Source organism: Gopherus evgoodei, chromosome 2 (assembly GCF_007399415.2).
Source record: "Gopherus evgoodei ecotype Sinaloan lineage chromosome 2, rGopEvg1_v1.p, whole genome shotgun sequence".
Taxonomy (NCBI): domain Eukaryota; kingdom Metazoa; phylum Chordata; order Testudines; family Testudinidae; genus Gopherus; species Gopherus evgoodei.
Genome location: NC_044323.1, coordinates 81,390,163 through 81,408,219, shown reverse-complemented (window position 1 = coordinate 81,408,219; position 18,057 = coordinate 81,390,163). Strand labels below are relative to the sequence as shown.

Sequence of the window (18,057 nt, the reverse complement as noted above, 5' to 3'; positions counted from 1 at the left end):
AAGCCTTGTAGAAACCGTTGGGAACCAGTACCAGTTTCACCCATCTTGAGTAAATCTATTTTTTTCTCCTGTAATTGTACCAGTAGGTGGTGCAATGTGACTTTCTGGTGGGTTCCCCCCTCCCTGCCCTTCTTCATATTGTTTTCCACTCTAGATGCCTGATTAGAACAAGAATGCTAAATGAAATTCCTTAGAGTACTCTTTTAGCCGCCGTGCCACACCACAGTCATAAATCTTAAGAGGTAATAATTTAATAATGTGTTATGGGCACATGTGCAAGCAATTAATTAGATGCACACACAAAATGTTAGTTTTGGTTGGGGTGTGTGTTTCAGGAACGTGTTATTGAAAATTCAACCCTACAAGTCTCTCTCTCGAGATCACACTGGATGTCCCTGCTGACGTGGTGCTTCCATAGTTTGCACAGCCTCCTTCTCTCGGTCACTAGACCGGGGGTAGGCAACTTACGGTTCATGTGCCGAAGGCAGCACGCGAGCTGATTTTCAGTGGCACTCACACTGCCCGGGTCCTGGCCACTGGTCCGGGGGGCTCTGCATTTTAAATTAATTTTAAATGAAGCTTCTTAAACATTTTAAAAACCTTATTTACTTTACATACAACAATAGTTTAGTTATATATTACAGACTTATCGAAAGAGACCTTCTAAAAACGTTAAAATGTATTACTGGCACGTGAAACCTTAAATCAGAGTGAATGAATGAAACTCGGCACACCACTTCTGAAAGGTTGCCGACCCCTGCACTAGACATTTGCTGATTTCTTATTGACTCTACAACACTTCTGAGAGATCTGAGCTTTCCTCTTTACAGGTTTGAAGTGGATGAGTTGCCCTCATAGGAAATATTCCTGTACTGCTGATAAGCACAGAAAGAAGCAGAAAAGTAGTGGCAATAAGCAAAGTGGGTGACATAGCAGCTTTTTGTGCCTACTTGTCTTAACAGCTGTGGTTAAAGAGTTTCTTGTTTTTTGATGTTAAAAAGTAATAAATAAAGAGCTAACTTTCATCTCCAGAGCGAGCAGTTTATGCAGTCTCCTACTTTTCAAAGATATCTAATGGCTAGATCAGGATCATTTACCATATAAACTGGCTCCAGATGGTGTCACTGGCCCTATATGGTGCATATGAGGGGTGGAAGGTAGCCACTCTTGTTATGTGGTTGGGAGCTAGAAGATGCTCAGGGCAGAGCTGGCTGGGAATTTTTTAACTGAACATTTTTTCATTGGAAAATGAACATTCCTCAAAACAAACCCTTTGGGCAGAAAAGGGGCAGTTTTGATTAATTTCTTGATTTAAAAAAATTGAAAAAAGTTTCAAATTTGTCTAAACAAAATATTTCAACATTTTGTAAATGAAAAAGTCCAGTTTGTGGTTCAAAACAACTTGATGTTTAGAAATTCAGTTAATTATAGTAAAAAAATTAAAAATGATCAAAATCAAAACTAAAGGTTTCAAAATGATGAAAATGAACTATTTCAACTGACCCAAACTAAAATTATTTCTGATTTTTTGGTTCATGAAAGTTTTTGAGATTTTTAGCTTTTCATTCCAATTTGAGATGGGACCATTTTTTGCAATCTTGAAAATTTTCACAGAACAGGAAACCCATTTCCCACCCAACTGTAGCTCAGAGCAAGCAATTGATGCAAATAAGCTTCTCACCTCCCTCTATCCATCCAGCAGCTCTACACAGATCTTGATGTTTTCTTTTGTTGGAGTTACTGTTAGGGTGGGGTGTAAGAGTATCTGGGGAGAATAAAGGTTATGAACTATCTGTCCAATGGATAAAATATGGGATTGGAGTCAGGAGATACGGATTCTTTTTCTGACTCTGCCACAGACCGATTGCCTAACCTTGAGCAACTCACTTAATGATTCTGAGGCTCAGTTTACTCATCTGTAAAATGGAGATAATCTTTACTTACTTCACATGAGTCTTGTGAAGCTTAATCCATTAGGGAATTTTGCCACTTGTAGTTGTGAAGTTCTTTATTCTGTGAGTAGTCCCATTCATTTCAAGACCGAGGGTGAGAGGCAGCAGAGGGGAGATATAGAAGCAAAGGAGGGCAAGGGGATGGGGTATGTGGATGGGGGAAGGAGACAAAAGGCAAGAATGGGGGTGTTATATAAGTACAGAGTGGGAGGAAAACAGGAGCTGAAGTTGTGCTAGGGCTGGATGGGAGCAGATAGGTGTGGGTTTGAGAAGTGTGGGGGTGTGGGTTTGAGAAATGTATAGAGAGTAGGGGGCAGGCTCTGGGAGAAGGAGATTGGTTAGGAATAGAGGAGAAGTGGGACAGGAGCCAAGGGCATGGAGTTGGGGGTTGGATAAGTGCAGAAGCCAACTGGTCGGGAGTGCATAGAAGCAGAAGGGAAGAGAGGCAGGAATGCTGGGAATGAATAGAAGTAGAGGGGGGCTGGAGACAGACTGAGGGTACAGGGGCAGAAGGATTTATAACCACTGCCCTCCAAAATCTAGAACTGAACCCAAGAGGCTTGAGTCTGCTATTAGCAAATAGCTGTGAAACCCTCTGACAAACTGTGTGTCTCATCTCCTTCTAAGGGCTGGTCCACACAGGATACCAGCCTACTACTGCTACCATTTACTCTGTGAACTTGAATGGTAGAGGTCCATGCTGTGGATCTAAGGTCTGATCCATGCTGATGATCCAAGGTGGGATCAATATTGTTCCACATGATGGAATTTCTGTTTTGTTTGGGTGTTTTGTTTTTGTTTTTTTTTTGAATTAGGAAATTACTGTACAAAGCAAAATGACAGCAGCAACCCTACATTAAAAGAATAATAAGACTGAAAAGTCAAGCACTCAGAAGCTAGAAGATCCCCACTGACACAGTGGCAGAACACTCCCCCACTGTTGGGGCCTTGGTCTGGGACCCACTGAAATAGGATGGGCCCAGGTCCCCCTACCCCCTGCTGCCAACCATGGTGGCAGCCTCCCCAACTTAGGCCAAAAGGCCTGCATTTGTCTGCCATCTACCTGAGCCAAGATGTCAGATGGATGGCTGTCTTCAGGATCAGAGACACCCCCATCCACCCAGACTGTTTGTTCTGCCCTGCTTGAGGGCCAAAGCCCTAACACTGTTTGTGGCTTTGCCCTGACCAAGGGACTGAGCACATAGACTATTTGGTTAATCCACCCTGCCTGAGGGCTGGAGCCCTGAGACTGTTTGTTTGCTCTGCTCTATCCTGCTAGAGGGGTCTCAGTCCCACCTCTTGAATTGCTAATCATCTAGAACCTGGTGGTACCCCAGTGATGTAGTGGCCCCCCACTGAACCAGAGGGGGAAGAATGACTACTAACCCACTGTAAGCATCAGGGCCAGCTCTAGCATTTTTGCTGCCTCAGCAAAACAAACAAACAAACAAAAAAAAAGCGCTGCATTCGCCATCAGCAGTAGCTCTACTGCTGCTGCTTCTATGGCAGCAATTCGGCAGTAGGTCCTTGGCTCCAAGAGGGAGTGATGGCCCCGCTGCTGAACAGCTGCACCTGCCGCCCCTCTCTTCATTGGCTGCCCCAGGCACCTGCTTACTACACTAGTGTCTGGAGTCGGCCCTGGCAAGTATGAAGAAAACACCCAGCTGTGGCTAAATGGAACTGCACATGAAGGAGGGGGTTGGTTTACTTCACATCTCAGGCGATCCAAGCTACAGATAAAAAAGCAGCCACAGAGTCACCTAACTTGGTATCCTGGAGCCATACACCCTCTGAGACCCACATTGAATGACAAACACTTTCCAGGAGTTGCTAATGTCTTAGGAGCCACACGTTCACCTGGGGCCACCAGTGCAGTGACTGACAGACTGACTCAATAAGGAGCTACAGCCACTGGTAAGTGCCCAGTTCTCTCCCAACCTCTCCCTGGCACGAGGGTTAAGATTTTGCTGTTTATTTTCCACATGCTGCTGCAGTGGAGACAAGTCTCTGTCACACACCACCTCTCTTGGCGAGCAGTAAATTCAATTTTTAACTCATCCTTTTGTAATGACTTTTTACTGTTTCCTTTAAAATATTTACTGTTAAAAGTAATTGCTGGGGTGCCCAGGCTGCTGCAGTCAGCCCAGCCAAGCTACCCCTGTGCTCCCCAAAATAATTTACAGTAATATTTTAGAATCGCCACTAAGAGCTAACAAGACAATCACCAGCTAAATGACTCCACTGTTATCCCCTGTGCAAATTGCTTTCCATGGGGTTACTATGAATCATCACCAGTGTGACTGAGGTTAGAACCTGACCCTTCAAAAGTAATTTTGTCAGTTACATCTCACTTGGGAGATTCCCACTTGCTTAAAAGATTTTGAACAAACATAATGCGGCTGATGGAGACCACATTGTTTAATTTCGGCTCAGAAAATGACAAATGTTGAAAAGGGTCAATTCACAGGCTTGTTTTTTCCTTCAAACTGCATCGTTGCAGAAAAGTGACCAGAAGAGGATCAAATTGATTATGATGAATTATTTTGCTCTGATTGACTTAACAGTCATCCTAACCTGCTGCTTGTCGCCTCTCAGGTTCGGGGTTTGCTTTAGGAGAATGAGTCAGTATCTTCTTCAACATCTAAAGCATCTCTAAATATTTGAAATGAAGCTACGTTAAATAATAATAATAAGAAACTCCACATGAGAGCAATGTTGCAGCTAACATATTACACACGTTTTTTGCATCTTAATTAGGCCAGCATAAATCCAGATAACTCCACCAGCTTCATTGGAATTATCTAGATTTACAATGATCCCTCTCAGAACAGAGTATGTTCCATTGGTTTGCGGGCACTGTAAAATAGCACCGCCTTCACATATACTATTTTTATCTGACACGCTCTGGTGTTAATATTTATGCCTTAGCATTTAGGTGTAGTCTGACTGCGTTATGATTTCTGTGGCAATGGGTATTTTCAATCTGCCTTCTTTTAACAGTGTAACATTCCCACCCGCATTGTGGCATTAGTATAGTTTAGGTATTTATTTTAAAAAAGAGGAAAACTGAATGTCAATGTGAGCCTCACCTATGTGTGCGGAATCACAAATTCAACTAAATGCACCATATATATTATATATATGTCATAAAAAGAAAGCTATTGAATGTATTTTAATGCATAGAATTCCAGGTAACTGCATAAATCTATATGCCTTTCTCCTATATGTTTAAAAATGAACAGAACATATATTTTTTCATTACCTTAAATTTTGTTATTTTTTTAAATCTTTTTTTTAAACCTGAGCCTGTCAAAGCTCATGTCCCGTACTGAGAAGGATATAAATGCAAAGACCCCATTTTTCAAACCTTATTCATAAGGTAACAGATACTCACGTAAATAGCACCTTGAAGACAAAGGGCTTGTCTACATCAGAAAGTTGCAGCGCTGGTGAGGGAGTTACAGCGCTGCAACTTTGAAGGTGTACACATCTGCAGGGCACCACCAGCGCTGCAACTCCCTGTTTGCAGCGCTGGCCGTACTCCCGTTTTGTCTCGGGTGTAGAGGATCCAGCGCTGGTGATCCAGCGCTGGTAATCCAATGTAGACAGTTACCAGCGCTTTTCTTGACCTCCGTGGAAGGAGGAAGCCTCTGGTAATCAAGCTGGTTTCCTTTCCCGGTTTGCTCTCTCGGTCCCGGAGCCACCCAGCAAACCGCAGGGAAGGAGACCTGCTTGCTCGGGGTTCCGGGACCGAGAGAGCAAACCGGGAACGCCGCGGTTTGCTCTCTCGGTCCCGGAGCCACCCAGCAAACCGCAGGGAAGGAGACCTGCTTGCTCGGGGTTCCGGGACCGAGAGAGCAAACCGGGAACGCCGCGGTTTGCTCTCTCGGTCCCGGAGCCACCTAGCAAACCGCAGGGAAGGAGACCTGCTTGCTCGGGGTTCCGGGACCGAGAGAGCAAACCGCGGCGAAGCTGGTTTCCTTTCCCGGTTTGCTCTCTCGGTCCTGGAGCCACCTAGCAAACCGCAGGGAAGGAGACCTGCTTGCTCGGGGTTCCGGGACCGAGAGAGCAAACCGCGGCGAAGCTGGTTTCCTTTCCCGGTTTGCTCTCTTGGTCCCGGAACCCCGAGCAAGCAGGTCTCCTTCCCTGCGGTTTGCTGGGTGGCTCCGGGACCGAGAGAGCAAACCGCGGCGTTCCCGGTTTGCTCTCTCGGTCCCGGAACCCCGAGCAAGCAGGTCTCCTTCCCTGCGGTTTGCTGGGTGGCTCCGGGACCGAGAGAGCAAACCGCGGCGTTCCCGGTTTGCTCTCTCGGTCCCGGAACCCCGAGCAAGCAGGTCTCCTTCCCTGCGGTTTGCTGGGTGGCTCCGGGACCAGAGAGCAAACCGCGGCGAAGCTGGTTTCCTTTCCCGGTTTGCTCTCTCCGTCCCGGAACCCCCCTTGAAGCCGCCCAACAGCGCTGCAGTGTGGCCACATCTAACACCACTTGCAGCGCTGGTTGCTGTAAGTGTGGCCACTCTGCAGCGCTGGCCCTATACAGCTGTGCTAATACAGCTGTAACAACCAGCGCTGCAAAATTTTAGATGTAGACATGGCCAAAAGGTGGTTGGACCAGTTCCAAAGTTAGTACTTTTAGAACAAAATCATTCTGAGTTGGATGAACAAAAAGTATCCAAACAATGCATGAAAGAAGTGTTGTTTTTTGACCTTGGCTAACAACAAAAACACTGAGTAGATTTTCTTCAAATTTTCCCTTTTGGGCTGAGTACAAGCATGAGAGATTTTAGATCAAAGGATAATAGTAATATATATATATATATAACAGAATGAGATTGTTGTCTCAATTAATACAGTGCATGGACTGGATGATGGGTTACCACCCACCACTAATAAGATCAGGAGAGGTTTTATGAGTCAGCACAGATGAGAAACATGTTTTTTTCTTTATTTTCATGGGAAACTAGCACTTGAACGTTGGTCACGGTCCCTTGGAACAACCACTATTTAATATAACTTTGCTGTTGTGGTCATCGGTTTTGTGTCAGCTCTGGCTACACTATGAAACCTATTTGTAGTGTGACCTATTTTCAAAGATGTGGGAACAAGTAACACTCTGAACGTCCTGAGTGATTTTCACTGAACTCCAGACATGTAGTTGTACAGATCCAGTGAGTGTGTGGTCACCGTCTGAGCTGGCTAATAGTATTTAAGGGGAAAACTCTAGGTCTTCTCAGTGTTTGGGATTCCCTCATTGGTGCATAGACACACTGGTGCAAACCTCAACTGTAGGGTACGTCTACACTACAGGATTATTCCGATTTTACATAAACCGGTTTTGTAAAACAGATTGTATAAAGTCGAGTGCACGCAGTAACACAAAGCACAATAATTCGGCAGTGTGCGTCCATGTACCAAGGCTAGCATCGATTTCTGGAGCTTTGCACTGTGGGTAGCTATCTCATAGCTATCCCATAGTTCCCGCAGTATCCCCCACCCATTGGAATTCTGGGTTGAGACCCCAGTGCATGATGGTGCAAAAACGGTGTCACGGGTGATTCTGGGTAAATGTTGTCACTCATTCCTTCCTCCGTGAAAGCAATGGCAGACAATCATTTTGCGCCCTTTTTCCCTGGATTGCCCTGGCAGACGCCATATCATGGCAACCATGGAGCCCGTTTTGCCTTGTCACTGTCACCGTATGTGTACTGGATGCTGCTGACAGAGGCGGTACTGCAGTGCTACACAGCAGCATTCATTTGCCTTTGCAAGGTAGCAGAGACGGTTACCATCCCTATTGTACCGTCTGCCATGCCATTGTAAATTGGCGATGAGATGATGGTTATTAGTCGTTCTGTACTGTCTGCTGCTGTCATGGGTGTTCCTGGCTGGCCTTTGCTGAGGTTGGCCGGGGGCAGAAAGACAAAAATGGGAATGACTCCCTGGGTCATTCCCTCCTTTATGTTTTATCTAAAAATAGAGTCAGTCCTGCTTAGAATATGGGGCAAGTGTACTAGAGAACCAGTGTACCCAAGAACCAGAGAGCACAGCCGCTCCGTGTCAGATCCTACAGAAATGATGAGCTGCATGCCATTCTAGGGAGTGTCCCTGCAATGACCCCACCCGTTGCTTCCCTCCTCCCACAACCCTCCGGGGCTACCGTTGCAGTGTCCCCCCATTTGTGTGATGAAGTAATAAAGAATGCAGGAATAAGAAACACTGACTTTTTAGTGAGATAAAATGAGGGGGAGGCAGCCTCCAGCTGCTATGATAGTCCAGGCAGGACATTAAACGGTGGCGGGGGAGAGGAGCGCAGCCTCCCACTGCTATGATAGTCCAGGCAGTACAGAATTTTTTCTTTAGACATGAAAGGGGGGTGAGGGCTGATGGAGCTCAGTCCCCAGTTTCTGTGATGAAGACGGTTACCAGCCATTCTATACTATCTGCTGGCAATGACCAGGAGTCATTCCTATTTTTACCCAGGTGCCCCCGGCCGACCTCACCTGAGGTCAGCCAGGAGCACTCACAGGATGATGAAGATGGCTATCAGTCATTTTGTACTGTACCGTCTGCCACCAGGGAGAAGAGGGGAAAGGATGCTGCTGTTCAGTGCCGCAGCACCGAGTCTACCAGCAGCATGTAGTAGACATGCAGTGACATTGAAAAAAGTCAAGAAACGATTTTTTTCCCTTTTCTTTCACAGGAGGAGAGGGGGGTAAATTGACGAGATATACCCTGAACCACCCCGGACAATGTGTTTGACCCTACAGGCATTGGGAGCTCAGCCAAGAATGCAAATACTTTTCGGAGACTGCAGGGACTGTGGGATAGCTGGAGTCCTCAGTCCCCCCTCCCTCCCTCCATGAGCGTCCATTTGATTCTTCGGCTTTCCGTTACGCTTGTCACACAGCACTGTGCTGTGGACTCTGTATCATAGCCTGGAGATGTTTTTCAAATGCTCTGGCATTTCATCTTCTGTAACGGAGCTGAGATAGAACAGATTTGTCTCCCTATACAGCGATCAGATCCAGTATCTCCTGTACGGTCCATGCTGGAGCTCTTTTTGGATTTGGGACTGCATCGCCACCCGTGCTGATCAGAGCTCCACACTGGGCAAACAGGAAATGCAATTCAAAAGTTCGCGGGGCTTTTCCTGTCTACCTGGCCAGTGCATCCAAGTTCAGATTGCTTTCCAGAGCAGTCACAATGGTGCACTGTGGGATACCGCCCGGCGGCCAATACCGTCGATTTGCAGCCACACTAACCCTAATTCAACATGGTAATACCGATTTCAGCACTACTCCTCTAGTCGGGGAGGAGTACAGAAACCAGTTTAAAGAGCCCTTTATATCGATATAAAGGGCCTCATTGTGTGGACGGGTGCAGAGTTAAATCGGTTTAATGCTGCTAAATTCGGTTTAAAAGCGTAGTGTAGACCAGGCCGTAGACAAGGAAAGTCATGATTTGCACTAGCTTAGTTTTTCCCTGCTTGAATGTAGGATTGTCAATTGGTGCAAATCACAGGTTTCCTTGGGCCCATTCCTGTTCACCCCTGCGTTTTACACGGTTCCTGAACATATAATCCCAAGTAGAGATCACAGCCTATAGAAAAAGACATTTCCTAGAGGGAATGAAAAAGATTAGATAATGAGTCATTGCAGAAAATGGAGGTGTTTTTAAACTAGAGGCTGTTAATGAAGACAGGTGGATTTCCTTGTTAGTTGTGATACATAATTTGAGATAATTTTTTTTCACTCTCAGGAGCTTTTGGAAAGCCAGTTTCAGTATGAACCCAGTATGAACATCTTATTAAAAAAGAAATAGAATTAATCGTAGCCAGCCAAAGAGTTTAACCTGCCCAGAGCACTTGAAAAGCTGCAGCCAGTATGCTGTTAAAAGCAAATGTAAATGCCTTAGCATATTTAGAGAGGTTTGTTTTTGCTCCACAGTTACACAAGCATAAATCCAAATAACTCCATCGACTCCAGTGGAATTATCTGAATTTACAATGGTGCATCTCAGAACTGTAAAATAGCATCTCATTCACATGTACTATTTTTATATGACACTCTCTGGTGTTACTATTTATGCCTTAGCATTTTGGTGTAGTACGACTAATTTATGATTTCTGTGGCGAGACGGACTTTCAATCTGCCTCCTTTTTACTACTGTAAAATTCCCATCTGCATTGTGACATTAATATGGTTTTAGGCATTTAATTTCCTTCTTTGTTTTTTAAAAAAGGGGAAATCTGAATCTACGGATGTGAGCTCAACTAAGCATGGGGTCACAAATTCAACTACAGCATAGATATAATCATAAAAAGGAATCTACTGAAGGTATTTCAATGCATAGAACTCCAGGGAGCAACCTAATTCTGCATATCTCTGTTGCTCTATATGATTCAATTACTAGAGCATATATTTTTCATTACTTTAAATTTTGTTATTTTATAATCTATTTTTTCACCTGATCTTGTCAAAGCTCATATCCTGTAGTGATATACATACAAAGACTCCATTTTGCAAATCTAACTCGGAAGTTACAAATATTCACATAAATAGCACCCCCATGATGACAAAAGGTGGCTAGCTCAGTTCCAAAGTTAGTACTTTTAGAACAAAATTATTTTGAGTTGGGTGAAAAAAGTATCCAAATAATGCATGAAAGAAGTGTTAGTTTTTTACTCTTGTCTAATGACAAAAAGGCCGAGTAGATTTTCTTGAAACATTCACTTTGGGGCTGAGGGCAAGCGTAAAAGATTTTAGACGTAAAGATAATGGTAATGTTTAATATATGTACACACACACACACAGGGAGAGAGAGAAATGGAATGAGATTGTTGTCTCAATAAAGATTAATAGCACAGCTAGTGATAATACAGTGAGGGATTGGATGATGGATTACCACCCATCAGTAATAAGATCAGGAGGGATTTTATGAGTCAGCACAGATGAGAAATATAGAGTTTTTTTCTTTATTTTCATGGGAAACTAGCACTTGAACATTGGTCATGGCCTCTTGGAACAAGCACTATTTAATGTAATTTCGCTGTTGTAGTCATCGGTTTTACAATGATCCCTTTCAGAACAGAGTATGTTCCATTTTACGTGTCAGCTCCGGCTACACAATGAAACCTGTTTGTAGTGTGACCTATTTTCAAAGATGTGGGAATGAGTGACACTCTGAATGTCCTGAGTGATTTCCACTGAGATCCAGTGAGTGTGTGGTCACCGTCTGGCTAATAGTATTTAAGGGGAAAACTCTAGGTCTTCTCAGTATTTGGGATTCCCTCATTGGTGCATAGCCGTACTAGTGCAAACCTCAACTGTAGACAAGGAAAGCCATGATTTGCACTAGCTTAGTTTATTCCTTCTTGAATGTAGGATTGTGAGTTGGTGCAAATCACAGGTTTCCTTGGGCCCATTCCTGTTCACCCCTGCGTTTTACATGGTTCCTGGCCATCAATGACTAAAACTGAAATAATCCCAAGTAGCGATCATGACCTATAGAAAAAGACATTTCCCAGAGGGAATGAAAAAGATTAGAAAATGAGTCATTGCAGAAAATGGAGGTGTTTTTAAACTAGAGGCTGTTAATGAAGACAGGTGGATTTCCTTGTTAGTTGTGACACATAATTTGAGATTTTTTTTTTTCACTCTCAGGAGCTTTTGGAAAGCCAGTTTCAGTATGAACCCAGTATGAACATCTTATTAAAAAAGAAATAGAATTAATCGTAGCCAGCCAAAGAGTTTAACCTGCCCAGAGCACTTGAAAAGCTGCAGCCAGTATGCTGTTAAAAGCAAATGTAAATGCCTTAGCATATTTAGAGAGCTTTGTTTTTGGAAAACTTGCATTACGAAAAAGAAGCTGCAAATATAACTGAAAACTGCAGGGTCAAATCGTGCTCAGCTTACTCACCCACATAGCCCCCTGGATTTCAAAGAGGCAGCTCCGGTGAGGAAGGAGAGTAGAATCTGGGCCCCAGGCTCATTTGAGGAGGCTTTCTGTGAATATTCCTGGATTTTACACTCATTTCAGTCGTATCCGAAGGTCTGTATTTTATGTCACTTACTCACCTTATTCCCTCTCAAATTCATAGTGTTGTTTTCAAGACCGAATAAAGATCTGGCTGCAGATTTAGAAGCATGGTGAGTATAAATTTACTACTGCTGAATAATCTCTCTTTCTTCCCTCCTTTCAGTTTGTGACCTAGGCTATGACATCATTCCCAAAGGTGCTAGAACACATTCCCCTGAACATACTCTAGAACAGTGTTGTCCTGTCCAAGCTAGCAGTGCACATCTGTTCAGGCATGGATGCTCCCACCATATCAAACAACTCGGCTCATGCAAACTTGTAGTATGGTTCAGCCAAAAGATGCTGCACATGAATTTGTCTGCTGAGCTGAGAGTATAACTGTACTATGCACTCCTATCGGATCTTCCAACTGAGGATCTTAAAGCACTTAACCACAAAACACCTCTGTGAGCTAAGTATTATTGTCTGTAGTTTATAGCTGGGGAGCCTTATAGCTGGGAATTAAGACTGAGGGGAAAAACAACTGAGGAAAGTTGGCAGTTTTTCAAAGGGACGCTATTAAGGGCCCAAAAGCAAGTTATTCCGATGGTTAGGAAAGATAGAAAATGTGGCAAAAGACCACCTTGGCTTACCCTTGAGATCTTGCATGACCTACAAAATAAAAAGGCGTCATATAAAAAATGGAAACTAGGTCAGATCACGAAGGATGAATATAGGCAAATAACACAGGAATGCAGAGGCAAGATTAGAAAAGCAAAGGCACAAAATGAACTCAAACTAGCTATGGGAATAAAGGGAAACAAGAAGACTTTTTATCAATACATTAGAAGCAAGAGGAAGACTAAGGACAGGGTAGGCCCACTGCTCAATGAGGAGGGGGTAACAGTAACGGGAGACTTGGAAATGGCAGAGATGCTTAATGACTTCTTTGTTTCGGTCTTCACTGAGAAGTCTGAAGGAATGTCTAGTATAGTGAATGTTTACAGGAAGAGGGTAGGTTTAGAAGAGAAAATAAGGAAAGAGCAAGTAAAAAATCACTTAGAAAAGTTAGATGCCTGCAAGTCACCAGGGCCTGATGGAATGCATCCTAGAATACTCAAGGAATTAATAGAAGAGGTATCTGAGCCTCTAGCTATTATCTTTGGGAAATCTTGGGAGACGGGGGAGATTCCAGAAGACTGGAAGGGGGCAAATATAGTGCCCATCTATAAAAAGGGAAATAAAAACAACCCGGGAAACTACAGACCAGTTAGTTTAACTTCTGTGCCAGGGAAGATAATGGAGCAGGTAATCAAAGAAATCATCTGCAAACACTTGGAAGGTGGTAAGGTGATAGGGAATAGCCAGCATGGATTTGTAAAGAACAAATCATGTCAAACTAATCTGATAGCGTTCTTTGATAGGATAACGAGCCTTGTGGATAAGGGAGAAGCGGTGGATGTGATATACCTAGACTTTAGTAAGGCATTTGATACAGTTTCGCATGATATTCTTATAGATAAGCTAGGAAAGTACAATTTAGATGGGGCTACTATAAGGTGGGTGCATAACTGGCTGGATAACCGTACTCAGAGAGTAGTTGTTAATGGCTGGAAAGGTATAACAAGTGGGGTTCCGCAGGGGTCTGTTTTGGGACCGGTTCTGTTCAATATCTTCATCAACGATTTAGATGTTGGCATAGAAAGTACGCTTATTAAGTTTGCGGACGATACCAAACTGGGAAAGATTGCAACTGCTCTGGAGGACAGGGTCAAAATTCAAAACGATCTGGACAAATTGGAGAAATGGTCTGAGGTAAACAGGATGAAGTTCAATAAAGATAAATGCAAAGTGCTCCACTTAGGAAGGAACAATCAGTTTCACACATACAGAATGGGAAGAGACTGTCTAGGAAGGAGTATGGCAGAAAGAGATCTAGGGGTCATAGTGGACCACAAGCTTAATATGAGTGAACAGTGTGATACTGTTGCAAAAAAAGCAAACATGATTCTGGGATGCATTAACAGGTGTGTTGTAAACAAGACATGAGAAGTCATTCTTCCGCTTTACTCTGCGCTGGTTAGGCCTCAACTGGAGTATTGTGTCCAGTTCTGGGCACCGCATTTCAAGAAAGATGTGGAGAAATTGGAGAGGGTCCAGAGAAGAGCAACGAGAATGATTAAAGGTCTTGAGAACATGACCTATGAAGGAAGGCTGAAGGAATTGGGTTTGTTTAGTTTCGAAAAGAGAAGACTGAGAGGGGACATAATAGCAGTTTTCAGGTATCTAAAAGAGTGTCATCAGGAGGAGGGAGAAAACTTGTTCACCTTAGCCTCCAATGATAGAACAAGAAGCAATGGGCTTAAACTGCAGCAAGGGAGATTTAGGCTGGACATTAGGAAAAAGTTCCTAACTGTCAGGGTAGTCAAACACTGGAATAGATTGCCTAGGGAAGTTGTGGAATCTCCATCGCTGGAGATATTTAAGAGTAGGTTAGATAAATGTCTATCGGGGATGGTCTAGACAGTATTTGGTCCTGCCATGAGGGCAGGGGACTGGACTCGATGACCTCTCGAGGTCCCTTCCAGTCCTAGAGTCTATGAGTCTATGAGTCTATGAGCCAGATCCTCAGCTGATGTAAATGGGCAGCTGTGTTAACTTCCTCCTGCTGCAGTTCTTGCCTGGGAAATGAGAAGCAGAGAACTTCACAGATTTGCCTAAATTCACATGGCAAGAGCATAGATTAGCCAACTCCCATACCTATGATTTAACAGCAGGCTCATGCCTATGCCCCACAGATGGGGAAGCATCAGAAGATTCAGGTGATCACTCTAGAAACAGCCTGTCTTTGTAAGAGTTCTAAATGCCCAGATTAGAAATGTTGCCATAAAGGGGCACTATCATTTACCTACTATATATGTATATAAAGAAATCAGATATATAATACGTAAATAATATGTAAGAAAGAGATGGCCTGATTCTGATGACACACCCATTTTACCCAGGTCTTATTACACTGGGCCAGAGTCTGATCTCTGTCACACTGGTGTAAATCTGCATCAGTGGAACTACTGCAACAACAGTCCAAGTCAAGTCAGAAAATGGCTGATTGATTCCAGTGCAGTTACTCTGTATTTACATAGTTTAAGCAAGAGGAGACAGGCCCAGAGGGTTATTTTTGGAATAAAAGTTCAAATAGAGCAAAAAGGTCACAAGAGTGATGTGTCTGCCATGAAATTTTAGCCTTGTGCCTGTTTTCTATAGACTCTGTTGGCTAGGTTTTTTGCTTCTCTCATTTTTCTCTGGGCACAGCAGAGAGAGGGAAGCCAGAATGTTGTCTGTTCTAGGTCCCTAATTATGAGTCTGGTTCTACTCTGGCCCCATCCTTGTCTGATGTAAACTGCACTAGCTGGCTATGGGACCATCTGTATTGCCAACTTGCAAGGCACATCAGCTATAGTCCTTCCTTGCACCTCCCAACCCTGACATCCAGCTATGCTGGGTGGTGCAGAGTTGTGGAGAGGTGGCATACAGGCTTTACATCCACGGGGCGCTGCCTGCCATGGGAGAATCCCCAATAGGTCAGAATTGATTTAGGGCTTTCAGGCTGTCACAAACATTCTGAGTTGAAGGAGAAAACATTTCTTGTTGGTGAAAGAGAGATGTCAAAATCTCACTTCCAAGCAATGAGTTATGAAACTATGAAAAAATTCCACCTTCACTTTTTCTTATTTAATGATTTTGTCAGCATGTAATTAACCTGATGTTCCCCTGCAGGCCACCCAGAACTACTCGGCTAACCTGGATTATTATATGGGTTCTAGTTCTGTGTTATCTCTGTACAACAACCCGTTTAACTCCACAGACCTCATTTGTGAAAAAAGTCACACTCAGCAGTTTGCTCAAACTTTCCTGCCAGCATTTTTCTGGATTGTATTCCTCACTGGTACACTAGGTAATGCCTTAGTCATCTTTGTCTACTGGACATACAGATATAGGAAGAGCATCACTGACAGATACCTGCTGCACCTGGCCATTGCTGATCTACTCCTTGTTTTCACTCTCCCTTTCTGGGCAAAAGCAGCTTCAGATGGCTGGACCTTGAAGAATGTCATGTGTAAAATTCTCAATAGCATGTATAAGATCAACTTCTACAGCTGTATGTTGTTTCTGACATCCATTAGTTTTGACAGGTACATTACAATTGTCCGGGCCATGAAAGCTAAGAACTCTAAGCGAAAAAGGCTTCTGTGCAGTAAACTAGTTTGCTTTGGCGTTTGGCTGATTGCAACAGCCTTATGCATCCCGGAAATAGTATACAGTGAATCTAAGCAAGTTAGTAATACAACTACCTGCAAGATGGTATACCCTGCCACAGTGACCCGAACCACCAAAGTTACTGTCCTAGCTTTGAAAATCGCAATAGGATTCCTCCTTCCTCTCTTCGTCATGGTTACTTGTTATGCTTTTATAATTCATACCCTCCTTCAAGGCAAAAGATCCCAAAAGCACAAATCATTAAAGATCATCATCGTTATTATCACAGCTTTCCTCCTCTCCCAGTTGCCCTACAATGGCATTTTGCTGGTCAAAACTATCAATGCCTATACCATGGTCATATATGACTGCAAAACCTCTGATAACATTGACTTCGGATTCCAGGTAACTCAGAGCATCGCCTTCCTTCACAGCTGCCTGAACCCCTTCCTCTATGTGTTTGCTGGGGAGAGATTCCGTAAAGCCCTCTTTAAAGCTCTGGAGAACGTGACTCATTGGACTGGCAAGAGCCGAGAACAGAGCTCTTTCATATATGATAGCCAAGATGGGAGCTCAAATAAGTCCTCTGCATTGCTGGGACGGTGATAAATCAGGGTATCTCTCACTTTGAGCTTTCACCTAAATTCCTCACTCACATCCAACTGCTACCATGCTCCTTTTGAAATTCATGGTAGTCTGGCCAGAGCAGTGCAGTGTTCTTCTTCCATTCTGAGAGAAAAAGCAAGATCCCTCTCAACAGAGTGAATTTGCATGTTCACATCACAAAGGGCTTGATCCTGCAGAGTGCTGAGCATTTTTAACTCCCACAGAAGTCAGTGAGAATTGCGGCTGCTCAGCACCTTCCCCTGAATCGCTCAGTACCTTTAAAGATCAAACCCTAGACTTTTGGTTGAAAGAAAGTGAAACTGTGGAAAAGATGCAGAAGAAATAATGTGATGCTGATTGTATGCAGACTGATAACTGAGACGGGATAAAAATATTTTAAATTGAGGATAACTGTTCACTTCACTAGAGCTACAGCAGATTTAAACCAGTATAAAAGAGAACATAATTTGGCTCCCACAATGCTTTGCTATTCACTCTTTGATTTGTAAGTGTAACCTCAGTGAATGCAGATTTAATTTTGTTCCACTTGCAAAGCTGTTACATTGGTAGAATAATGGAAATATCATGGTTTCCTGTTTATCTTTTGTCTTTTTATCACAAAGGTGGCCCTTGTGGAACTGGGTTGATTTAGATTCTTTTTAGGTCTTTGATTTTAGGGTAAAACTATGTGCATGGTTTGTACCCTAATGCTTTGATGTTATACACTTGCACTATATATACACAAAAATAAACATTGCATCATATAGCACAATTTTTAGAGGGTCATGTTTGTAATTTTCTAGCAATATGGCATTTGCCTTTTATCCTCTGGTAAAGCTGGACATAACAAACAAACTGATACCTGAATGAACCATGGGTTATAAACTGATATATATGCTGAGCATAATAAACTGGTTCAGAAAGTGTATCCAGCCTGAGGCCTGTAAGGCACAGAGAGGGAAGGAGTGGAATCAAAGGTGCAAGAACAGTTTAGAGAGACTTTCCCCTCTGGTCACTGGAGATGGGCCAGTCTCACACATTCTGCAATTATAATGTCCTGTGCATCTGCAGCATCTGCTGCTCAGTGGTGTCAAAAGCACCTCATAGGCATGAACGAATTTAGCTTTTCAATACTCCAACTGCGCAGGAAGACTGTGGCAGAGTCAGAAACAGAATCCAGGTCAGGGTCTCCTGTCTCGCTCCTCTGTGCCAGAAACACAAGACCACC

At 43.5% G+C, this 18,057-nt stretch overlaps 1 protein-coding gene across 1 annotated transcript; it reads left to right on the top strand.

Annotated features, from left to right (window-relative positions):
• The first annotated feature begins 15,779 nt into the window (after positions 1-15,779).
• On the top strand, positions 15,780-16,829 carry LOC115644890 (C-C chemokine receptor type 9-like). The gene has a single exon (XM_030549340.1). It carries the CDS (start codon positions 15,780-15,782, stop codon positions 16,827-16,829), a length of 1,050 nt encoding a protein of 349 aa, XP_030405200.1.
• The last annotated feature ends 1,228 nt before the right edge of the window (positions 16,830-18,057 follow it).

Bases quoted from the DNA above. Each gene is read 5' to 3' on its own strand.
- LOC115644890 (XM_030549340.1), top strand. From the start codon at position 15,780: ATGGGTTCTAGTTCTGTGTTATCTCTGTACAACAACCCGTTTAACTCC.